This window comes from Perissodus microlepis, chromosome 1, assembly GCF_051167445.1.
Source record: "Perissodus microlepis isolate ML-2025 ecotype Zambia chromosome 1, ASM5116744v1, whole genome shotgun sequence".
Lineage (NCBI taxonomy): Eukaryota > Metazoa > Chordata > Actinopteri > Cichliformes > Cichlidae > Perissodus > Perissodus microlepis.
Genome location: NC_140461.1, coordinates 28723473 through 28749569, shown reverse-complemented (window position 1 = coordinate 28749569; position 26097 = coordinate 28723473). Strand labels below are relative to the sequence as shown.

The window sequence follows — 26097 nt, the reverse complement described above, 5'->3', positions numbered from 1 at the left end:
TTCTCCTCCTGAGACTTCTAACGAAATAACAAAGTTACCAGGCAGTCGAGTTGGGACACTGGGCTCTTGCTGCCTGGCTGGCTGATGTCCCAGATCTTGACACAACCCTTGCCGCCGGTGTAGACGTGACGTGTGGGATTGCTGATGGTGACGGCGCACACCACTTCCCCGTGGCTGAGTGTGTTGATCTGGCGAGCGTGCCGTGGGATGCCTGGTCCTATCAGTGCATCTGGAGGGAAGGGCACGGGCTGCATCTGACCATCTGCACTTACGTGAAAAGAATAGGCTCTGCAGAACAGAAAGGAATGGAAAAGCTCATCAGAAGTTCAAGCAATCCATTAAATGCAAATCTAGTTTAAACACAAAACCTTTGGGTTGTAAGTAAGAAAGAAAAATTAAATACTCACGGTTTTCCTCCAGAAATGGAAGTGAGGCTGGCTGGCAGCCCAGAGGCTCTCATGTGAGGATGTGGGTCGAAGCCCGCCTGCATGAGCAAAACGGCGGAACAGTTAGCAAACAACCTGCAAAGATAAATCAGGCTAAGCTAACATTCGGATTGCAGCCTTGCTTTAGGTGCTTACGCCTCGGGGAACCCTTGTACCATTGTTTCCAGGCAAATCCCTTGAAAGGCACAGACTGAGCTTCACTGCATACAGCGGAGCTTTGCACAAGGCTATAACATCCCACATGCTAATGCTAATGAAGGCCTGAGAGATTTTCAAACATGGAGATGCATTTGAGGCCAAGATTTATTTATTTTTCTCTAGTCTTTAGAATGCTAACTAGCCAACATCAAAGTAAAGGAGCTGGGCCGTCTTTCTACTTTCTCATTATGTACACACAACAAGCTGCAGCCAGCCAAGCAGAAATATTCACAATGAGTTATGGAAATGCAGAAGGAATGCTCAAGTTTCTCAAAGTCATTTTGCAAACACAACCTACTGTAGCGGCGGATAATAAATACAGCTGTTCGCGAGGGCTGCCGTTATCTAACGGGCAAATCATTATTTATTCAGATGTGTGTGATAAATCCTCATTTTCACTAATAAATGCTTTATAGAAGCTGGAATAGTTACAATTGGCGAGCGTCCGTAGGCGGCGGCGGCTGCAGCGCTCATCTGTGGGGAAATGAGACCCGGATACACGCCAGGACTCGTCAGGGATCCGTTCATCTCGTGATGACCCATCATGGCAAAGGGAGTGGCATAAGAACCGGCGATGGACAGGGGGGTACGCAGGGCTGGTGCGGCTGACGGAGAGAAAAAAACCAAACAAACAAAACAAAAAAAAAACAAAACAGATTTATAAAAACCTCATAGAAGAAAGAATCATTCATTCTGTTAGGCATCAAACAATGATTTGTTACAGTGAGTGCAGGGTTGCATTGAAAATTGCATTACATGGTTAGGAGGTTAGGAATTGGGAGCAGCTTTGGGTGAGGTGTTTTTGTCAAATTTTAAAATGAACTTTAAATGTGAAGGAGATTTTTTTTTCCCCTTGGTCCAATAAGACCCCAGTCAAATTCAGTTGAAATTCAAATTCTTAGTTGTGATGGTGGTTGGTGCTGGGAACTACACATTTTTCCTAACAACCAGTCGGTGCTGACTTGTCTGTGGGCCTGTATGCCTGAATGTGACATTTGGATGATTTGATTACAGAAAAACAACGCCCCCCCAGAAAGCAAACAAACAAACAAACAAAAAACAAAACAAAAAAAACAGTATCTTGCAGATACTCACCCAATGCCTCCATCATGCCGGACGGTTTGCCCATAGTTAGAGGCCGTAGTCCTGGAGTGGTGCTTGTTCCAGGTGTCGGCGCCTCGTTCCTCGGTGTAGGCGTGTTTGACTTCAAGCTTGGCGTAGATGACTTGTCATTCTAAAAAACAGAGATAGTCTTCAACTTTTAACCTCAGTGTGATTTGGATCCTATTACTGAAAGTTGTAAGTTCACATGTGCGTGCACGTACACATGGGCACACAAACAGCATCCATACCAGAGTTCAAAATCCCCTACAGAGTCAAAAATACCCTCACTGGCAGGAAAATCCAGAGTGACAATCTGAGTGGACGGCTTGAGGTAATCCAATCTAACACTGACACTTCCATTACAGCCATGGTGTGTGTTTGTGTGTTTGGGGGTACGGGTATAAACCTTTGCTTAGAAGTCAAGCTTATTAGGAGTGGCTAGACATTCAAGATGATGTCCCAAACACCTCTTATAATTAATCCAAATCCTTCAATGTTTGGCAAATGGGAGGCTGAAGAAGTGGGGGTTTAGCCTAGTGACATTATAGGTGGAGAGAGATGATGTGGATTAAAAAGCTATCCTAATCCTTAGCTTTACAAAAAACATTTCACTAACATAGCCGTGTCAGTGAACACTTCAGTATTAGAGAAAGTGGGAGTTGGAAGGAGAGAAGATGAGTTGCAGCATAAAAAGACAGAGACAGCAGTTCCCCCGCTGCTGTGTCTCTGGGTTATTTACAGCCTGAGGCCGAGGGAGAAATGACCATTTATTGGGTAAGCCATAAAGGAGATTGAGAGGGCTGAGCCATAGGGTTTGATTTCCTGAGAGTGCATCTACCCTCTGCCCTCGCAAGCCCCGCATAGCAGCTAACTGCTAAGCCTGCGTATTAGTCTTTCACACAGACATCCACTTCACTTGACAAATGCTCTTTAGTGTGTCAGTTCAGCCTCCCCTGCCCTTCCGCTGTAACCTCCTTATTTCAGCTTCTCTCTAGTCTTGCAGCATGTCCCTGACACTCACATGGGTGTGGTCCTTAGCTTTAGAGGACGGCGTGCTGCCCGAAGAGGCGACAGAGGCGGGGCTGTTGGGGGCAGCATCTTTCTTCAGGACTCGTGATTTATCCAGCCCGTTTTCAGGAGGGGAGTGAGCGGGGCTAACTCGAGGGGTGGCCGGATCCTACAGAGTTAAATGAGACAGACAGAGAGCGAGACTGAGCAAACAGACTGGAGGAAAGCCACTGGCATGTACATGTAGGTCAAACAAACTGGGGCCTCATGTGCAAACACAGATAAATATACTCATGCACGTTCACATTCTCCTTCTCACACACACATGCACGCACTTCTCATTCACCTGTCACCCCCTTTTTCTTTGTATTCTTTGTCGCACTTTCTGCATGAGTGGCAAAAGAAATACAGCAAGTAAACACACACTCATCGCACACAACCAATATTTTGACAGACTTTTTGGCAATGTGGAAAGGTGTTGAGGCTTCGGCAGACAAAAGAGAGCTGTGTTTAGTTTTGTGTGCAGCCTTCACACTGAAAAATGTGACTGAGCAGCTCAGTTTAATTGCAGTCTTACCTCATTGGATACATCCACCACCAAGTCATCACTTTTGTCTCCATCACTGTCCTGAAATGACGGAGTAACGGGTTAGCTCACTATGATGGCTAAAATTACAGCATAAACCAAAGCAGTCCACATTTTTGACCAGACCAGATGTGAAGACTGAGAATGAATGAGCTACAGGATTATTTGCTGCACAGAGAGAAAAGTTCAAAATGCTAAATGTAACACTTTGCCACAGTTTCTAATATTTACATTTTCAATGAAGTGTCTTTGGGAGAACTTTGCAACCTGGCATTAATTTTAACTAATATGAAGATAAGTCTGTGGCTAGAAACAGTATGCACATAATAAACTTTGCATTTAGCGTTAAGTAAGTTTCATTACTAAGCTAACTGAATAAACTCAGGTATACCCTTCCAGGAAAACAGCAATTAGCAATTGAAAGGTGAATTTTGAAACGAAACAGGCTACAAACATCATTATTTTTTTTATTATTTGGATGGAAAGTAAACAAACACTCACATATCTGCTCATGCTGTCTTTGTCGTCCACTTTGCGTTTCTTGGACTCGAGACCATAGTCTGATGAGCTGCGGTGCTTCTCGCTTGCTGCCCGCAGGCTGTCTGATGGCGAAACTGAGTTATTCTGCCAACAAGAACATGCAGACAGACCACATCAGTCTCCAGTTCCCTTTTAGTCTCTTTAAAACAATAAATATCCTGAACTATATGTGTTTAGAGAGCTATGAGGACATTACGGTGTGTTGCATTATGTAGAATTGCATTTTAACAAATCTCTGAAACAAACTCATCTTGCAGCACTTTAAGCTGCTGTCTTGGCAACCCAATATTGCAAATGAATGGAGTTATCGGTTGAGTGGAGCCTGTGATGTAGAGCAAACTCTTTTCTGCCAGATTGTGCCCTTCAGCAAAGTCACTGTTTTGTAGTTTAAATGCAGCAGGTGACAAACCTTGATGAGAGGCGCATGCTACCGAGCAGTGCGTTTTCACCCAGAGAGGATTCTATTGCCCTTTCCTTTGTCAGACCAGTAACACTATTGGGTGCAAAGCTAACTGGACAACAATCCTAGACTGAGGAAACAGCTAGCGCATAAAAACAGAGAACACCAATGGGAGAGTGGTACACAAGGTGATGAAAGACGATTGAGCAGAGGCAAAGAGGAAAAAAAATTGAAGCATGCACACACACAAGAAAGCCAGAAACACGCTACCAACTCAAACTCAACAAGCCACATTCATAACAGTACTGCCTAACAGTAAGTACATGCAAATAAAAACAAAACTGACCACAAAAACCAAGTCTAAGGCTGCTGCTCCTGTATGTGTGCTTATCTCTGTAATGTGACAGGTCACAGTGAAAAAACACTGACTGTAAAGTTCATGAAAATGAACTAATGTTTTTAAAAAAAGAGGAAGCAAAGAGGCCACTAAGGGAACCTGGACCAGAGAGCAAAGTGAGCAAAGGGTGCTGCCAGCAGAGAAAAGAGCCATGAAAGAGAGAGTGAGAAAATGAAGGGGGAAAGGAAGAAAAAAAAAAAAACAGAAAAGAAAAGAAAATGAAGGCAGACAAGAGAGCAAAACAGGAAAGGAACTTGGCAAGCAATGAGAGCATAGCAGTGTGGCAATGAGTCCTCCCCACTAGTGGGAATGCTCGGACAGGCTGGCACTCTCTCAGAAGCTGCAAACGGGGTTTTTGTAGTCTGGGCGCTGGTGTGGTGGGGTGGCACTGCCAAACAGGCCGAAAGGCAGGGGGGAGAAGGAGGGAGGAAGTGTAGGCGAGCACACCCTGAGGATAGCCCACACTGTTAGGTAGCTCAACAAATCCCTGCCTTCATCAGAGACAGAAAGGCCTGGTGAAAGAGGCAGTAGGGGGGTTTCTGACATATTGGCTGACTCAAAAAGAAAGAACAGCATAGAAAGGTAACAGCTTGAAAACTTAGTGAGATAAAAACCTCCTAAATTGAGGAGAGTGTGAGGAAAAAAAGTGTGCTGGAGGAGTTAATAACATAAACTTCCACTACAGCTGCCCAACCATTTACGCTAACCAAGCAGCTTTTGGCCTCCTCCTCAGGTTCAGCTGCTGTTGTGGAAGAGTTTTTATCTGGTTTGGTGCAAAGATAGACCGATAAAAATCTACTGCAGCCTGTCTGTGTATCTGAGTCTGAAGCCTTTCAAGGATTGCTTAGACTCAATAACCCTGCACTTGCCTCCAACTCCAGTATCAGATGACCTGACACAAAAGGACAGGAAGACTGTGTGCGCAAACTGGAAAAGAGAGGGAGAAGACTGTGGCGGGGAGATCAGGTAAGGTGGCGTTGGCAGCCGCTCGTCACCACATGAGAAGAGGGACGAGTTTGGGTTCCCTTCAGACATGAGTGGGTCCATTCAGGATGGTCAGTCAATGGGAACTCAATCTGGCCAAGCAGATCCAACAGAGCGTTGCACTCTGGCTAACTGAGAGCTTTAAGCTAGCCCAATAAACAAGGACCTTAACATGAGAAGGAAGAGAGACGGTGACGGCGAGAGACTGGAGGGTGAATCAAAAAAGCGCTGGAAAGGAATGAATGACTAAGATAAGAATACAGAGCAGAAAAATAATAGAATTAGCAAAAGAAAAGGAGACAGGTAGATAAGAGGGGATGTAAAGAGCCAGGTAGGGGACACATGCAACCAGTAAATCCTTTAAGGTGGTTAGGGATGAAGAGAAGGAGAGTCAAAGTCGCTTTTAATTGTGCTGAAATTAAAGGAGGTTGCTGACTACTAATCCTTGCCCAGTGATTGGAGTCATTTTCCACCTGGATTAGATGGCACTGGCTTATTTGGCCAGACGTAATTATTTGATTCAGTCAGCTTATACCCCTGTGACTACAGCAGTGTGTGTGTGTGTGCCCGCACATGAGTTTCTATTGAACAAAGGGCTGTCGTCTATGTAAAGACACCTAATCACCAAACACAGTAAGCAAGAGAGCGACACACAGGAGACGGAGAGTCAACGTACCGTGCTCGACTCGCGTTCTTTCAGAGGAATGGCCAGGGGCGAGTGAAAAGATGAGGGGCCAGGAGAGAGAAAAGCAAAACACAAATTAGTATGGGTGTCACCAGGATTACTCATATCAGCAACTCAGCAGTATTGATTTTGATACCACTTGGAAGACACGTTTAATTTTCATATTTAAGATCAACAATTATTAACCTGATACCTCAATTGCTGATATGTTAATGGATTTTAAAGCCTTAATACTAATGGTAAAGGAATGATTACAACTTATGTTGTCTTGTGTCAGAATAAACTATTTTCATGCTGACATAATCAAGGGATTGACAAGAAAAACATCTAAAATTAATATAAAAAAATTTTGTCACACAAGCATTTGGTACAAAAACATTTAAAAACCTATATTGATGTGTTTCACTGATTAATATATTTGGCTGGAGAAAGCAGTGCTTGGCAGCTACAGTTAGCCATCATCCCTAAAATGCCATAGGCAGCGTGTTTGTGTGTGGCAGGCTTTGCTCCTCACCTCGGTGCTCCAGGTCGTGGTGGTTCTTCTCATCCTTCACAGGCAGGTGGGCTTGGCTGCCAAGAGCGCCTAGAGCCAGCAGGCCGGAGCCAGCGCCCGTCACGGGGGGGATGCCGGGCGGCTGCAGGCCTGAAGGGTGAGGGGGAAGTTGGACCGGGGGACCGTGGGCAGCGTGAGAGAGGTGCTGAGCCTGAAGCTGCTGCTGCTGCAAACAAACGCAGAGAGACGGGAGACACGACAGAGGACAAGTGGGTCGGCTGGGAAGTGGATCCATGAATGAACACACTCTGCTGCATTAGAGCTGGCTTTGACGACATTCAGTTGAAAGCCAAACAGTTTATGCGTAATAGCTGCCTGCAAGTCTCCGCCAACATGTGGATCCAGCTCCACCAGGAAATAGTGTGAAATACCAATCACTACTTCCCAGAAAAACTGACAGGTGTTTGAGTATAAAGATATTCAATTTAAATTCCTATTAAAGAAAGCAAATCAGAACAAGGAGGAGCTGCAGCCACATGATATTTACCATTTGAGGTTTGAGCAACACTTGAATTACAAACTGCCCCAAAAAGGCTGTTTCACCAGCGATGTAAAAGTTAGCAAACCCGTGCAGAGTTTGCACACAGATGACTCATAATGTTCCTCCTCTGAAAGGACCCCGACCCCACGTTTGTTCTACACGTCTGGTTCTCTTTTTAAAAATCACGCTCGGCACTCATTACCACACTGATACGCTTATCACTGCAAGCTTTACAAATTGCTCATTGTTTGATGGTACGTGACCTTTATCTGACAACTGTGTTTGACTCAATAACGCGTCACCTGTGGTCGCCAAAAACGATACAACGCTTTTGTTCACTCCCAAACCGCTGTGCTTCAATCATAGCTGGGACAGTTTAAAAAAAAAAAAAAAAAAAAAAAATCAATAGGTCTACACTTGAAAACCTCAAAACCTTTCAACACTCTGGAAAACCAAGCAAGCATGCACTCCTTCAGCAAAATGCTGTTAAGCAGAGACGACGGAGAACACACACGCCTCCCATGACGCCCTGAATGTGTCTGTGAGTGAGGCAACCAGAGAGGAGAGAGTAGATAGACAGGAGTTAAATAGCCACTCAGGCAAGAGGGAAGCAAGTGCTTTAAAACAAGGTTAAATAACACTTAGCACATCCATCAACTGCCTCTCCAAAAAGGGAAAAAAAAAACATGATTGCTATTCTGCTTGCTAGACAGAACTTCAATAAGCTCATCCATACATTCATTACATAAAATGGAGAAACTAGACAAGGGTATATCTAGTGACTTCCCACATTTAAAGGCTTATTTAGCAGTTGGCCATTATTCAGTCAGCTCATTATGCCGAGCTGGACCTGAAATCGTACAATGGATATAAGCAACTGAGGGGTGGCATTGTTAATCGATATTGTACTGCTTTGCCGAGCAGCCTATTTGTTGTGAAAAAAGGGAAAAAGTGAGAAGGGGGAAAAGAAAAAACGAGAGAGAGAGGAAGGGGCAGCCAGAACAAGAAAAGGAGGGAGAGGCAGAATCAGAAAATAACAAGAGAATGAAAGAGAGTGAGCGAGGGATTGAGGCAGGGACGTCCCTATTGAGTGTGCCTAATGAGGAAAAGCGTGCAGGGATCATTATCAAGAAGCCTCATTAGCGAGCTATGGCTGAGGAGGAGGAGGAGAGACGAGGGAAGGGAGTCGTGAGGTGCAGAGAGCGAGAGAAAAGAGAGAAAAAAAAAAAGAGGGGGAAAAAATTTCAGAAAATAAATTGCCTCCAATTCAATATTCATGGATAAAGAGCTGGCTTCCTTTCACACTTATCTTTTTTCATTATGTGTAAATGCCGCAGCAGCTCAGGCAACTTCCACAGGAAACAGGCAATTAAAGTTAACTAGGCGAAGCTGGCTCCCTGCAGAACAGTACTGTCAGGTGGAACAAGCATCAACAGCACCAGCACAAACCAGCTGGCACCCTGGCTTAATAAGTCTGGCAATGATCGCCACATTACCCACTTATTCTGTGCCTTACAACAGTTTCGAGCTCATCGTATCTTCTTCGGTCGTCACAACAAAGACTCTAAGATTTGGATTACAACCTATGTTTGAAGCAGAATACAGCAGTGGAAGAACGGGGGTAACATTTTTGAGGTTAGTCGTCGAATAAAGAGATAACGTTCTGTCAAATGCACAACACCAGAGTCGGGCAGAGTAGAGGCCAAAAATAACCCGACACGCCCCAAGCTGTCCTTTGTCTCCAAAAGGCATCATTTCCCTTCACAAAAAACAGACATTTCATTGCAAGCTAATCATTCAAAACCCTCCTCTCAACACTGACCGTGAAGGCTGGGTAGACGCCACGAGGCGGGTGCAGGTGCTGGGTCAGAGGAGAGAGCAGAGATTCAGAGGTAGGGCTGCACCTGATGGCTATTTTTAATACAATCATTTATTTTTCCTCCTTAAATCGACAAAAAGCCCCAAGTGATGAATTCAAATCGGATAAAGACATCACCGGCTTTTATGAGATGTTAAGTCAAAGCATGTGTAAATTTGGACACTGTAGTCACACTATGTAAATGTAGACACTCTTACTCTGTAATAAAAGACATACGCATAGCCAAATAAAACATGCAAAGGAGAGGAGATCGCTGTTACTGGAGTGACAACAGCAAAACTTGACGCTGTGAAGGTTTATGTCGTGTTCCGCGGATTAGCATTTACATGATACGTGATAAGGAGCACACCGGCTGTAACTGACTTGTTAACCATTATCCCAACTACAATCTCGCCCTTCATGGAGATGAGGGTAGGAACATGGAAATGAGTCTGCACCTCTGACACTTGTCAAATCAGACTCAATCATACGCTGCTTCTGGCCAAAAACTCATGCAAAACAGGGGAGAGACCAGTAAAGACCAGCCTTATGATGCTGTAAAAATTATGCTAATCTAATTATTTTTAGCCCTTTTATTTAGAAACAACTTTTAATAAACTACACTACCAAACCAGCTAGAAAATTGACCGATCAGCTTTGCTAAGGCATAATGTTACCGAACAGATTTGTTTTTATGAGTGAGGCCCACATTGAAAGAAAAACTGTTTTTGGCCTCAGTCACTAACAGCTATTAAGAGAGGGTGGGGTGGTTCTGTTACGTACTCCATACAGTATGTGTGTATGGATTCTTTACAGTCAGGTTGTCTTTACATGACAACCTGACAGTACAGCAGGTGGTGCCTGCAGGGCAAACCGCTAACTTATGCATGTCTCAAATGCACTTTCTGATCCAACTGAGGTGAAGACTCCCTGAGTTTGATGCTCCGAGTGTCTCTGAGGCTCTAATGTTGAGACACTAGACCATCACTGCCTCACCCACCCTGTGGGGACATGGAGATTGATCACCTGCCATCTTTTCAACCCTATAATTAAGCCTGTTTTCCTGAGTGTATTATTGTGTGTGTGTGTGTGTGTGTGTGTGTGTGTGTGTGTGTGTGTGTGTGTGTGTGTGTGTGTGTGTGTGTTTCAGGCTAGCCCTGCCTATCTTTAATGAAGGCAGGGTCAACTCCTGTTGTGGAAAGGACTTCGTTGGGAAAAATAAAAAAACAGAAGCGAAAATAGTGGGTAATTACCCTCGGCTCCTGGCTCATTGAGCTAAACCGAATTTTAAAATCTGCTGCTCAGTCGACAGCCTCCTATCACTATGTAACCTGACTATCAAAACCAAATACGCGTGTATGTTTTTAAGTAAAGCAAATGCAAGATCCGGGCAGTGCACAGGCTATATTTCGGAGTGGATTTTTTTGGGGAAAGAGTTTCCCTGTACTGTCTGCTAGATTTAAACATCTGGGATTTTTATTTGATTTTTTTTAAAGAAATAAGCTCCAACTGTTAAGTTAACCAATGTGATTTATTCGCCTACTGTTCATATTAACAGCTTTACAAATAAACAATTTAGTTCTGCTTACGTTTTTAAAGAATTAAAAGCAAAACATTGTTGCAGCTTGTTCCAATCATTTGCTCCATTAAATATTGGATTGTAACAAATAACGCCTGAAATGAAAACTTTGAATTACGATGACAATAAACAAACAAACAAACAAACAAACAAACTTGTTGCACTTTTTACCCATAGCAACAACAGAAATAGCTAACTTAAGCTTGTTAAATGACATGACTTAATTATAGAAGCCGTGGCAACCATCAGGGAACAATGTCGTAAACAGTAGGGAGGAAAAAAAGATGTTCCTGTTCTCCCTATTCTTCCACAACTGCCCAAATCTTTTATCCACTACACCTTTCAAATGCTTAGTACCTGCTAAGTTCATGCTACTGTAATCTCTGTTGTAATCACAATGGCTTGTCCTGACCTGACCACTCTTAATTCCTCGAGCTATTGGGTCAGAGGTAGGGGTAAGCCTGTTGGCTGGGTCCTTTTATCTAATTAAAGTGCAGCCAAAGTGAAATCTGAGAAACACCATGATCTGATCTCCCAGTCTGGACTGTGTTACTATATATCAGATGTTCTTTGACTCTGGCTGAGAGGAGGAAAATCAGAGCGGAGCTGCAACCTGGGTGCTGACGGGTCATGGTTAACCAACAATCAGAAATTACAGCAAAAAAAAAAAAAAAAACTGACAGCACATTGCAAACATTGTCAACTCAAATAAAAACATAATAAACCACTTGAGACCAGGGCAAGTCTGCACAAGTGAAGAGGACATGGTGTTACTAGTTTGTATTCAGTCTAAAAACTCAAATGCCACAGACGGGTGAAAGAAAATTGCTGCAGATTAATACGCTAAGCTACTTTTATCCCCTTTTCACCCCCATTTCCCCTGTGAATCTATTGCCCTTTTCCCCGGTTATTCTTGACATGCGACACTTCGGCCAAAGCTTAGAAAGGTCAAATACACCCGTGAGCGAAATGTAGCACGCTTCAATAATCTACATATCTCTATCTGAATGCTGGTCCTCCTTCACGTATGCAGTTTTGCCTCTGGTCTCGGGTCAAATGAAGGAAGAAGAGGGGATATACACACAGTCAGAGGCAGATTGGGAAGTCCACGTACCCCGATGATAGCATTCAGCTCAGTCATTGTCACCTGCTTGGCCCGTTCAACAGCCTGAGCCACCTGCTGTTGATGCTGCAGGACACATAAACAAAGATTAGATCACTGATGGAAAAGAATATTTCCCCGCCTGATGGTTCATCTAGACAAGTAGACACTTAAGCTTGGGGGGCCTCCATAATGCACGATAGTCATTTAATGGCACTTATCGTCAATAAAACAACACATCAATGTACTACATAGCACTCAACATAATAGGAGAATCTTCTATTAGGTAAAACAAGACATAAAAAAAATACTCTGTATTATATGTGTTTTATGTATTATAGAAATGCAGGTCAGAGTGAATCAAAGGAACACTGAAACTGAAATCTATTGTCTGGAGGTTTGCCGCTTGAGGCGTTTGAAGGTTTGCTTTCATTTCATTTCCTTGCGCATTAATTCTCATCTCAGTTTTCCAGGAAAGCCAGTTCCTTCAGAAGAACTGATTTATGTGTTTATGTTTGACTATTTGTTCAATGTTGACAGGATGAGCTCGAAAAGGGGCTATATTTTTAGAAGTGGTCAGTAGTTGTTTGAAGTTTGAGTCAAATACATTATTTAGTGGGCTAAAACTGTCAATTTAAAAAAAGAAGGGGAAAAAAAAAGGTTTCCTCATTGTTATGTGCAGTGAATCATCTGTTGTTCCCCAGAGATTATCTGCACAATAGTCATCGTCACAACTACAGTAACAGCAGAATGTGAAACAAATGAGTCTCAGTCTCATCCCTGAAATGCTGCTGGCTGGGTTGACACTCACCTCTTGTGACAAGAATGGCATGATCTGAGCCAGAATTGCATTGAGGCGCTTGGCAATCTCAGTCTGTAGGAGAAGAGACAGAAATGATTAGAATGACATCCTTCCAGCATACTGCATGCCTCAGACAACAGAATAGCAAATAAGATAGCACTAAATGTTGCAGTGTCCATCCGGACACGCCATGTATTTCTTAACTAAACTGGGACCGCCTTAGAACAAATTTGCTTCCCCCTTTCTCCTGCCTCCATTAGGCTCAGGCCTTATTTCATTAAGGCCTGAAATATGCTAATACCATCTGGCTGGAGAAAGCCTAATGAGGTCCATACTTCATAATTACGGCCCATACAGAGGGGGGTAGGGCGTGCTGAAGCAGACAGGTTAACTCTGGCCCTATCTATCAGAGGCATCTTTGGTATCGACCATAGAATATTAGCTGGCAGAGTAAGCTGATACCGGAGGGCTCGCCATACATGGAGCACTTTACAGTGCTGCATTTGGTCAAATGGATATGCTGTGCTGCCCGCCTACCGCACTTGAAGGTCCCTAGACATTTTGCCCAAGCCCATTTCCTTTTTTTTTTTTGAATCTGCACTTTCCATAGAAAGAGATGAGGAAGATGCATAGGAGAGGAACACAAAAGTAGAAAGCAGAATAAAAGAGAAGTGGTGGGGTATGTGTGGGGGTGATGAATGGTGAAGTGAAACCCTCTGATGTGACACTAAGGTAATGTGGTTTGACTGGACCGGGGGAGGTGAACTAATTGATTCTGAGAGATTAGGGGTGGAGGCCCAGCAGGTGTGTGTGGGCTGAAGAGGTCCTTCCCGCCGTTTTATACGATGCTGCACTTCACTCATTTTCTCCCTTAACCTTGTTTGACTGTGAAAGGGGGGGAGGGAGGAGGTGCCAGTAGCTTTCTGCACAGCCTCTGAGTCACTCTTTTCATTCTGGAGGAGGGGGGAGAAACGGGAAAAGAGGGAGAGAAGAGGAGGAGAGAGACCTTTGCTGGCCTGTCAGGAATTATCTCACAACCCCCGTCTGACCTCAGACGCACTGTGCTTTCTCCCCTCCTTCCTCCTCCAAACGCTTCTTTGCACCCCTTCACGCTAATCTCCACTACTCTCTCTGCCCTCCCTCCTTCCTCTTCCTCTCATCTCCCCCCTCTTCTGTTGCTGGGGCAACACTATCTGGCACGGCTGATCGTTATGTAAATTGGGCTGGGGCTCTGACCAGAACAGCCTGTAAAATCATATTAGGCGTAGCACAGAGGCAGGTCATTAAATTGAATTTTCGGCCTGTCGATCTGATCAGCACGGGAAATTAATGAGGGATAACTGGGAGACTGGAAATGGGGGTGGTGATGGTGGTGGGGTTCTTCGGAGACTCATAAACCATCATCATTAGCGGAGGCTGGATACAATGACACATGGGTAGGGTGAGAGTGTTTCAGTATCACACCACTTCTCTGGAAATGGCTGCAAGGGGAGCAACATGGGGCCTGTAGAAACGACGGTGTGCTGATACACTCGGCTATTAGAGCAACCACCATACAAACCCTCCCTCACACAGAAAGGCATCCATTTGTTCGGTGCAAATCACCACTTCAGAGCCACCACTTTTAAGCCAAAAAATAAATAAATAAAATTCACTGAATTCAGGTGCACCTTTTCTTTTTTTGAGTTGTTTAGTACTGTGCTAAAAAACACAGATTTCTCTCAACAATTCATTCTGAAACATGAGCTGAAGCACCAGGTGCTTTGAGAGCTGAGCTACTTAAATATTCCAAAAACCCATGGCTTCCTCTGAAATACACCCCCACCCCTCCTCGACTTTAAATATTACTTTGGAGCCAGGAAATAAAACAATGGAGCAGACTTCCTTTGCATCAATTTCTGTTGTACTTTCTGGGCCCAATTTATTGCAGTATCACACAGGAGCGTCGATTTAAGAGATCATGAGGGCAAACACGGCTCACGTGTCAACCTGTGACTGTAAACCCCTCAACCGAATCGCTGATGCTGTCAGCTACATCTCGTCCTTCCGTGTCGTATTTAGTCACTCAGCTCTGTTCAGACAGAGTTCATGCGTTAAGGAGAGCAAAACAGGCACATGGCATATCTGCACGTCTTTGTGACAGCCAGCCATTCTAAAGGGTTAAAATAAAAAACAACAACAACAAAAAAAAAAAAAAAAAAAAAAAAAAAAAAAAAAAACCCTGCACACATTGATAACAAATCCAATGACTTGCAGCGCTCGTAACGACTCCCACTTTACTTTGCAGGCACTATTTTCCACAGTGCTTTTAGTGGCAGAGACGGGCACTGGAAAGAGTTTACTGTCACTTAAAGCCACTGAAAACAGAAGCCTTTGAGCCGGCAGAAGCTTTTCACTGCAGCTCCACAATTACAGGTACTCAGGGTTGTCTAGTAGCACCAGAGTTTGGAGAGGCTCTCACTCTCTCTACCTCCCTCTCTCTCTCTCTCTCTCCATTGCCTGCCCCCCCCCCCCCCCCCTCCCCCGTCAATGGTGCGTTGAAAGCCATTTGGCTGTTTGTCGCTCCAGGCATTAGCCCCCGAGTGGAGAGCTGAGTCTCTGACGAGGATTCAATTGGCGAGGAAAACAAGTGGCATATGATGGTGGGGGGTGGGGGGCACAGAGATGGCTGTTTGGGAATTATCTTCTCAGCCAGAGCAGAGAAAGAAAGAGGCACTTAGAGGTATCTTGTTCATTACAAATGCATGAAGAATATTTTGCATGTGCATGTCATTCTATTTTGAGCTCTCACACACACACACACACACACACACACACACACACAGTGACATCCTTTTCTGCAGGGGGAGCATATGGAAACAGGTTGTTTTCCAACAGATTACATCTGATTTTGTTAACGCTCAAATCATCAAACACACAACATTTTTTTTATGCTTCTTATTTCTGAATTATGTAGTTTACATGTACACACATATTCATGACAGGCCTGTCATCAGCTGGTTGCGAGCGCGCACACACTCATTGTGTAATACTGTTCTTCCAGTCCTTCTAGCCTGGCTATCAAAATAAAGCAGGTCTCTCAGCCTCCGGTAACCTCATCAAGCTCCCTTGAGACACACACAAACACACACACACACACACACACACACACACACACACACACACACACACACACACACACACAGTGTGTGTGTTCTCATAGTCAGTTTGTTTTGGCTTTGAGAAAGATCGGCCATCATCACCTTGGCAAACAATTCCAGGAATCCTGTATAAATTATTCATTTGCACAAGCTCTCCCGTCTCCCTCCCTCTGCTCCTCCTTTCACCCTCTTCCTCCAGGAAACGGACTTCACTCTCCTTGACAAAGCACTTTCTCTGTTTCCCTCATTCATTCAACAAGTGGGGAAATGGATATGTGGAGCAAATTCACAAAATGGCTACCCAAGGTGCAACTAAGTTAAGCAGCACAGTAGAAAAATAGAGGAATTTATTTATCAGGCTTTCTATTCGTGTGGCACTCACTTTGCCAAAGAGAGAGCATTTCAGAGAGGAAAAAAAAAAGAATAAAAAAAATCAAAATGTAGGCAAGCGTACGAGAGATAAACAGGGACCACAACAGAGAACAGAGGGAGCGAAAAAAAACACAAAGCATCCCCCACCACAAAGTCAGCAGGGCACGATGCTGAGGCAGCCTAATGAGCTGCGCTAATTAAAATCACTTATTGACAGCAAGCGAGGGTGATTACCTCCACCCTGCACTCTTTGCCATCATAAGAGACACTGTCAAAACAAATTACCCCCCGGCAGCCGCACAGATCCCTTTCATAGCAACTATTCAGCTCGGCAGCAGCAGTAGGGGAAACTGTATCTGCGGGAACTTGAATTGCAGTGTTTGTGTGTAAAGACACAACTGGTGCTACCATCTAAGGGATGGGGAGTAGATATTTATGTGCGCCCCGTGTTTATACCTATTCCCCCTCTCTTTTCAATCGCGCTCTTAGTTTATCATTTCTTTGCCACACTGCAATAAATCTTCAGCACAAGCGAAGTAATATGCCTGCCTGCATCCAATAATCCAGCCTCCCTCCGGTCGCACCAATAACAGGGACAGCTGAGGGGCGTCTGTTTACCACTCGCTGATGTCACCACAGACACTCGTTCACCAGGGATGGGAGAGTGTGTGTGTGTGTGTGTGTGTGTGTGTGTGTGTGTGTGTGTGTGTGTGTGTGTGTGTGTGTGTGTGTGAGAGAGAGAGAGTGTGTGTGTTGGGGGGGGTCATGCATTATTCAGAGATCTCAGTCGTCTCCACCGGGCTTATTGATAAACAAAGGAGACGCACAGGAGAGGACAAGTCGATTAACCCATTTACCCTGAAGGCCCTCACTTCTTTCCTGTCTCCACCCCTTACCCCACCACCACACCCCTTTTTTTACCCACTTGTTTTGTCCACCGCCACCATCATCTAACCACAACAACCAGCTCCACCCCCACCCTGCATCACTACAATCTCCTTGTTGCTTTACAGAGAAACGCTCAGCAACGTGAAGGAAGGGGGGTGGGCAGCTCCACGATAAACTGTAAACACACCTAGTAAGCGCGCATGCACACACACACACAGAGACACACACACACCACGTGCCTACAGAAAATGTCTACGCTTGATGAATTGCGCAGTGTGCTGCTGTTCCAACTGGGCTACCCTCCCACTGATGCCATTAACCTTCTGGATCTGAGGGCCATGAAGCCTCCACCCCACCCTCTCCATCTCTCTCTCTCCCCCTCTGACAGACTCCCACTCTCATACATCATATCACACAGCTAATGACACAAGGACCATCATTCACATCACATCGTTGGGGCGGTGGGGGCAGAAAAGGGAGGAGGGCGCAATGAAAAGACATAAGGGCGCCAAGAGGAGGTGGAGAAGGAGAATTAGGGAGGCAAAAGCGACTGAAGGAAACAGAAAGCAAGTGTGAATCAGAGAAAATGGAAATGTAAGTGCAGGAAGATAAAAAAGGGGGCAGTCTGGAGATTATGTTCATCTTTTGTTCTTCTCCTTTTAAAGTAAACAGAATAAAAACATTATGCTGATGTGATTTCACACAGCTGACTACAGCCTCGGGTCACATCGTTAGCTAAACGGAGCGGTTTTGCTGTGCTGTCTTCAGGTGCAATCTGACTTTTACAGAGGGTTGATTCTTTATTTGGGCCTCTGGTGACTACAGTATGTGTGTGATTACGATATCTTACTCTAACTATTCCAAAAGTTCTCTGGCATACAGTCCAGATCAACCTGTGCATGCATCAAAACTCATCAGGTGAGATTTCTCAGAACAAGTACAGACATCTTGCAGGTAGAAGTCACAACTTACAGCTATTTTTATTCTCTGGATTCGTGTTTAAAAAAAAAACAAAAACCTAGAGCCCAAACTAACATCCTGAGGGAATAAATTGTGTCCAATAGCCAGTCCAAAACACCCCAACCGCACTGAAAACATTATTCATGTTAATTTTCTAGATTTTCAACTCTATAGTATTATAGATTTAAAAAAACAAACAAACAAAAAACAGGCCATCAAAGCACTGCTGGAGTTACTCAACTTTTTGTTTCTTGCTAGAGGACTGTTCAGTAAGTCAATTCACTATTGACTACTTCACTACTATCCCACTATTGGGACGGTTTCCACAAAACAAAACAGAAAAGCAGAAAAAACCAAAAAAAAACCCAACCTGCTTCAAACAGTCTGGACATGACAGACCAAAGATCAACTGGAAGTACACCAACAAATGTGGCCAGCGCTTCTAAACCTAACTCGACGGTAACGTGACATGGAGTGAACTGTGGACATTTTTGATGCAGCATGATGCCCAGTACTGGGTGGCAGCTGAACTAATGAGCTTTTAGCTCAAATGGCACTTGGGAGGCTTGGAGAATAAAGCAGGCAACGTATGTGCTCACTCACACACTCAGAAAGGCAAACCGCACACACGCACACAGACGCACCATCTTCTCAGAATTTGCGCCAAATACTTCACTTTAATCTTATCAAACCATCCACATCAGACAGCGTGCCCTTCGTGTTGTTTAGCCTGTCAGCGTTTTCACTACAGGAAGCCAGTATGTGTACGCTCCCAGACGCATTTAGGGATGAGGGTAGAAACTAAGATCAGGTCTGTGTTTATATTCTTAATCACTAGGAAGGGATGGGGGAGGGGGGTGTTTTGGCTGTACACAAAGCATCTCTGATATGGCTACATACCTGTTTGTGCATCTCAATGTTAAGCCCGTAGGACATCTCATAGTACTGTAAAAGAACAGAGAGAGAGCAGAAAAAGACATTATAAACTTAAATGAATTCATATGTTGAATTAATTAGAGACAGATGTTTATCCATAATGACACCATTCTTAATTGAGCAAAATGCAAGACAGTCCAAACTGCTCTCGACTTTTCTCTGAACGCACAGAGAACTCGTGCAACAAGACAAACAGTGGTTAACTGGTGTGACATCTTATCGGTCCCCTCAAGCACCCAAACAAGAATAAAAGAAGTCAATCACATGTAGAATAACAACTGAAGCGCGGGCGAACTGACATTAGCTGACGAGGCTGACATCTCAACGCGCATTTTTCAGCCGCGGCAGACGCTCGCCTGGCTGCAGCGCCTGTTTACTTCTACTTGGCACGGCCTCGTCTTTGAGCGCAAACCCCGTCCAGACAGCAAGGAGAAAGCCAATACTATTATTGAAAACAACATTATCTGCTGCTGATTGCCAAAAAAGCTTGCGAGCCCACCAACAGATACAAACTAAAGCCTAGTAGTTTGTCTGCCTTGTTTATCAAACACACAGCAAACAGCTTCCATTTATTGTAGCTACTCCCACCACCTTCTGGTTCCTCACAGGGAAAATAATATTTAACAAACGTACTGCTGCGTTTGGTTAAAGTCATTCCTTTCATGTACAAACAAGATAAGCACGCACATACACAAGTGTGAGGTCTAAGTTACACAACTTGTCAGATAAAGATTGTTCTTTTTTTCTCCTTTTTTTCTTGCCATGCACACAATGAAGCCTTTCCTGTATTAGCAAGAAGCTTTGAGCTGGCTTGTCTTTACAGAGGCACAGATTTCTTTGTCTCCCATTTGATCATCAGAGAGCTCTGAATTGACTATAATAAGATTTAACTGCACTATTGGAACTGTTTTACATTTAACCCTTTGCAGCACTTTGATAAGCATCAAGTATTATCTCACTTCTCAAGTGTGGTTTCCATTAAAAGGTGAAAGCTCTGACACATGCAGTGCACAAAGCAAGCAAAATGACATGCAGCAAGTACGCAGGGTCAGATTTTAAAACTTCCTGCTCTCTGACTTCGATCGTGATTTAAGCTGCGACTAAAAGCTACTCATCTAGTAAATGCCCCTGGGTGTTTTTGGTGATGTGAAACCCTTACAGACACATTTTGAAGTTGCATGCTTTTGAGTTCATAATCAGAAACAATACAGAAACATGAGAACATTTCTCATCTGACAAACTGTGATCGGCACATCTTTAACATTTTTGAATGAAGGGGGAAAAAAGACAAATCCATTACTTACTTTGATTATCAAATGTAAGTTTTTTCCATTTTCCATCCATTTTTTTTACTAATAGAGAGATAGATTTTTACTGATATATTTCAATAACAAGTAATTATCCAACAAGTAGTTCATTATCGTTGCAGCTGGGAGGAAAAACACACACAAAGTCTCCCAATATGTGAGAAATCTCTGGGTGTGACCACATGGCTCACTCTGGGAGAGTTAAGATTTAAAACTTTCTCTCACACACACACACACACACACACACACACACACACACACACACACAGGAAGCTGTCTGATTCTCACACACACACACAGCCAGCAGACCAGTCATTAACCCCCAGTGGGCCATGCTGGTTGTGTTAGGGAGGGGCGGTGGAGGGTCATAAAGAGGACCCCAGAGCCACTGAGGGGAGGGGTAGGGGGGGTGGTCACACCCCACAATCAATAGTTGGACGTTTGACCTCAGCTAGAGTTTCACCCCCCCCCTCCCTTCTTATCCCATGAAAACTCAGACGTGAGTCAACAGTCTTAACACAGGCTCTACAAAAACAACCAGGTTCTTTTCAGCACCTGTGACTGTTCACCACCTGAGGCGAAAGGGAGGAAACGCCATTCAAATCCTGTTCTCGGCTTAATAGCTGTAGTACTCACCATGACGTAGTGACGCTGCATCTCCGTCTTTTCGTTGGCCAGTTTGTCGTATTCTACTTTAAGGCTGAGTGGAGAAGAAAAAGCATTGCGTTTGTAAAAAGGATCGGTATACCGATGCAAAACGTTTGGTTTTTGTGCGCCACGTTATGATTGCACAAAGCTACAGTAAGGGAACAAAACATCAACGGCTTCTGCTTCACGTTTCCAGGAAGCCGTTGGTTTTTACAGTAGTAGTCTAGTCATTACCTGTGGTACTGGGCCTGCAGGAACTGAAATTCATCTTTGATCCTATCGCAGGACTCTGCTACTGTGAACTTGAAGCCAGGCTGCCCTGGCTGGTGAGGAGCCTGAAAAGTGTGAGATTGGAGATACCACAGGTGTAAATAACATCATCACATAGCTGAGCTCTCTCTCTCTTGCCACCTCCTCCTCTCCTTTATTTTATTTTATTTTTTTGATAACACCCCCCCAGTCCTTTTTTAATGGTTTGTCTTCTCATTTCCCTTGAGTCTTGGACTGGCAGAGGGAGCTGCTTTCACTCAACTTGTGCAGTGACAGAGGTGTGACTTTATCCGTTTGCCATGTAGAGTCTCTAAATCACACAGTGCTGTTTTTTACTGCACAATTAACTTTCAGGACTGTAAAAAGAAAAAAAAACTGATGATCTACTTTACCGAGTTCAACACAATCTCAGATCTTGTTTCCAATAAACACCACCTCTCGGTGCCTCTCCTTGCCACAGTGAAGCCCTCAGCAGCACTGATGCAGACCATAAATAGTAAGGTGTGGATCAGCAGCTCCACTCTGACGAGCTAATTAGGCCATTTTGAAGGGCAGCGCTTCTGCATCAATTTACAAACAGCGACTAAAGACGGGGGACTTACCGGATGCCGGCCTTGTGGATACATGTCGAGTCTTTTTTCCACACGGGAGTCGGTGTGTTGTTTTTCTCGTGCTTTCTTTCCGTAATCCCAGCGAAGGTGCGGTAAATCCCCGCCACCCCCTCCCCGATATGCGCAGGATGGCGGCGGACAAAGCCTCGTTCTCGGCTGCGAGGCGCACACTCAGAGCCAGCCCAGCGGATGGATCAGCTCCTTTCTTTTGTACCTAAACAAACAGAAAACAGCTGGATCACGTTCACAGCGCCTGAAAGCAACACCAACGTAGAGCTTTATGAACTCTCCGATACACCTTGTGCAAAATGCAGAATAAAGTAGTTTTGGTTTTTTTTACCCACTAATTCTCTGAACGTGTGTACCACAAAACATGAATCTGTCGTCTAGATGTGCAAAAGAAAAGAAAGGGAAAAAGAAAAAACCAAGAGTGGCAGCAAAATGCGTTTGATGCCACGGATCAAATAAATCCCAAAGTTTACACTTTTGATCACACCCGCAACGACACGATGCGCTTTTTTTTGGCTTTTTCCTCGTAAATCTAACGAGTCGTCTTCCACTAGAGGGTAAAGAAAACACGCAACTGTTGTTTTTGGTGGTCCTGGAAGATCAGAAAACAAGGAGCTGCTGCTTTCAAAGTCGGCTGCCATAAAGCCACCGCCACCACTACTACCACCCGTCTTGTTAGCGGCTCTCTTCATGTAACCCCCCTCTTTTTTTTTTTTTTACCTTTGTCTCGACTGATTCCTGTCCTCCTCTCCTCTGCACAGGTAAGAAGAATATATATGGAAAAAAATATTATCCACACGCAGCTTAATATCCGGTAATCTGTAACGTTCACCGCAGATTTGATAAGAGGGCGGACAATTGTCCGTCGTCGTTTCTTTTTTTCATACACTTATTTGCTCTTCTTTGCCCCCTTGAGAGTCCTTTAAAAGCCCCGGTGATTCCCGAGACTGAGAGCGTCGCTCAGTCCGCTCGGACGCTGGAAACCCCTCGACTGGGACGAGTTTTTGACCGCAGACAACTTCAAAGAAAGCCTCTGTTAGATCCAGTAGCAGCTCGAAACTCTTCCAGTAAGTCCAGGGATTATTATTTTGCGACTCAAGCGGTTATTTTTTTTTTCTTGTTTAAAATGTCGGCCGTTGTGAAACGCACCGCCAGCCTGCAGTTGGGTACCCAGTTCCTCTGCCGCGCGCTGTACCACACACAGACTGTGCACTGACACGAGGACCCGACTGCCGAGAGAGGGGCCTCGTGCTAACCAATTGGGTTCTCCGGAGGAGTTTAGCGCCGAAGACCAATCACGGCGCGTCAGTCCCACGTGGGGTACACAGCACTGTCGCGTTCTGATTGGGCCACGATATGTGACCTCGCATGTTCGCCATTTTGGATTTGAAGTGACATTCGGTGCGTTCAACAACTTGTTCAAAACAAAGGTAATAATTTATATGTCCGTGCACTGCAGCGGGTGCCCGAGTGTTTCACAATACTACACGGTATGTACCAACGAGCTGTACAATTTAAAACGAGTCTCGTTCTCAAATAGAGAAAATAACCCACCCCGAAAATAGAAGGGATCATTTTAATAAAAGCTTTCGCCTTCAAAATCTGCTCACTATATGAGCAATTATAACTGAAGCTGGTGTGACCCTGAAAAAAAAGGTTATAGTTTGAAGCTTGACTATTTCACTGCGCTCTCGGTTGAAAAAGAGAGCTAGAGATGCCAAGAAAAAGAAATACGTCTATTTCTGTGCCAAGAATAATACGAGCTCATAGAATTTCATTCAAGACTCGAAGTGCGCAGATGTGAATACCCCTTCATCTACAGCAGAGTGTCCTTTGAGTGACTTGAATTGATCGACCTATTTCTAACGAGACCTCAAGCATCTACAAGCTTTCCTATCAGCAGCACTAGGTAGGCTACAACACGTCTGCGCCTCAGCCTATCACGTGTTTCTCACTATGCCCTGCCCCACGTGGGTCCCCTCTTTCCCTCCACCCCCTCTCCCTCCACTTTACCGCCTTTCATCCAATGATCTCGCAGCTGTCTTCCTGCGCGGCTCACCATTGGCTAGGGGCTAGAAAAGCTGTCAGTCAGGAGTCCTAGTTGTCAATTAAACCCACGTTGGGTACGGCGCTGACAAATGCCTGTGCTAGTCTCCCTCCTGCCTGCGAACAGTGCCTGGAATGGCTGCTTAATTAGCTTCGAATGGCTTTTCCTTTCAGCTCAAACAATCTGTCACTACCATGTGGTAAAAAGAGCCCTGCATAAAACAAAAGCAGGAGAAAAAAAGCCAGTAGGGGCTAAATATCAGTTTGATTCTTCCCCCCCCCCCCCCCCCCCCTCTCCTCTTCAACCCCTCCATGAAAACATTTGCTGCAAAACAAAGCTTTTACCTCGCTCAAACAGTGGATTCTCTCACTCATCTGCTTCTGCTCTCATTTTCTTCTAAAACTGGATTCATTTGTTTACCTGGGTGTCCATTTAGCCCCTGCATGTTTAAATTTAGGGACCAGATTTTTCTTTTTGCTTGTGGCCTGGCTTTACCTGACCCACATGACATTTATGCTTTGACTGATATATTAGCATGCTGTGAAATGTCTTCCCCACTGTTTCATTTCACCTAGATTTAGTAGTCATATATATATATATATATATATATATATACACACACACACACACACACACACACACACACACATATACATACATATGTGTGTGTGTGTGTGTATGTATATATTACACTTTAAATTAATGCATCCTAGCATTAATAATGGTGATAGCATGTATGACACTTAACCACATGTCGAGAGCAAATTTAAGAGGAAACTGCTGTGACAACAAATGAGAAAGGGGGGAAAATGTGAACTGTTTCAGAATAATACTTTGCGGTGACCACAGTGAGAAATACTCTATGTTATTTGTAGCATAACTAAGTGCCAAAAGTCAAGAAGTATATCAAATTTGAACTGCAGCTAGCATGCTGAGAGCTTTAGCTGTTGCTAAGCAACAAATGTATCCCTCCTGCAGATGTGGTGACATCAGTTGGGATAATAACTCATGCACTGAGGGCATGTCAGTGAACAACACACTGGCAGACTTTAAAGAAGGCCCCTTTTTTTTCCCCTGCACAGAACTTTTCCTAATGATGAATTATCTGTAGTCCTCGCTGTAATCATGGCACTCTGAGTGGGAACGCACTTAAACTACATGCAAACTCTTTGCACTTCTCCAAATCTGAGCTTCCTGAGGGAACTGTTAGTTCTCAGCCAGGAACAACCGCTGTCTGGCTTTGTGTTTCTGACAGACACTTTGACTCGTAACCCATTAACAGGTAATACCAACGGCCTCCCATTATTCTATTTAAAAAGAAAGAAAAAGTCACTCTTGGAAAAGACCGTTTCTGTCATGTTTTCCAATCTGATTTAATAATTGTGCCAATTTCCTTGCAAGTTTTCAGGCCCTTTCATTTTGTTATGTTTCAAAGAATTTGACAACCACACAAATACAGAATATCAATCAAATGTGTAAAAAAAATAAAAAAATTCTGAATTGAGCTGTCATGCATCCTGTTTCTGTCAGTGGTCCTTAAGGCTGCCTCTAAAAATTCACCCGAGTCCACAGCTATCCGAGGGTCATCAATTTTCTAGCTTTCTGGTCTGAATTAGCCGACGAGCTTGTAAACTTGTAGCTTTTTCCTGTTGGTTTGGTTTCTTTTTGCACAGAGAACGCTCTAAGTGACCTCGAGGTGATCCAAAAGTCGTCACTACAAACCGCATAAGGACGTTCAGTCCACTTACTGGATGGATGTGTCTCGGTAACAAAAAGTAAAAACAGGAAGAAGGTGCTGTGTTCTGGACTAATAGATATTCTGTCGGCTGCTCCCTTTAGGGAATCATCTGTCTCCATCTCACCCTACCCTCTTCTATCATGCTAACCCCGCTGGATGTCCTCCTTCACTACATCCACGAACCTCTTCTGTGCTCAGCTTCTTTTCCTCATGCCTGTTACCTCTATCTTCAAGATCCTTTGTCCAATATATCCACTTATTCCTCCTCTGCACATGTCCGAACCACCTCAGCCTTGCTTCTCTAACTTTCTCTCCAAACTGCTCAACCTGTGCTGTCCCTCTGATGTACTCATTTCCTGTCCATCCTGATCACTCACTCAAAACCTGAGCATCTTCAGCTTGGCCTTCTATCATCTATTTATTTATCTACACATTTGTGGTACATCCC

The 26097-nt window shown here is 44.2% G+C and overlaps 1 protein-coding gene across 9 annotated transcripts in view; it reads right to left on the bottom strand.

The window, feature by feature from the left end:
• The window catches only part of tle3b (TLE family member 3, transcriptional corepressor b), a 28506-nt gene extending 5404 nt beyond the window's left edge, over positions 1-23102 (bottom strand). The window contains exons 1-17 of one of the 9 annotated variants that reach the window (XM_084937350.1): positions 22585-23102; positions 21847-22069; positions 21209-21309; positions 20963-21026; positions 18984-19028; positions 12733-12795; positions 11904-12008; positions 9205-9243; positions 6864-7067; positions 6340-6399; positions 3844-3966; positions 3334-3384; positions 2770-2925; positions 1740-1878; positions 1077-1249; positions 408-484; positions 39-288 (exon numbers count right to left, since the gene is read on the bottom strand). In XM_084937350.1, the coding sequence (XP_084793476.1) occupies positions 39-288; positions 408-484; positions 1077-1249; positions 1740-1878; positions 2770-2925; positions 3334-3384; positions 3844-3966; positions 6340-6399; positions 6864-7067; positions 9205-9243; positions 11904-12008; positions 12733-12795; positions 18984-19028; positions 20963-21026; positions 21209-21309; positions 21847-21870 (1674 nt within the window). In that variant the 5' untranslated portion in view covers positions 21871-22069; positions 22585-23102. Of the gene's footprint in view, positions 1-38; positions 289-407; positions 485-1076; positions 1250-1739; positions 1879-2769; positions 2926-3333; positions 3385-3843; positions 3967-6339; positions 6400-6862; positions 7068-9204; positions 9244-11903; positions 12009-12732; positions 12796-18983; positions 19029-20962; positions 21027-21208; positions 21310-21846; positions 22070-22584 lie in introns of all 9 variants that reach the window. The other 8 variants (XM_084937424.1, XM_084937661.1, XM_084937884.1 and 5 more) reach the window with 8 other exon arrangements.
• Positions 23103-26097: the final 2995 nt, after the last annotated feature.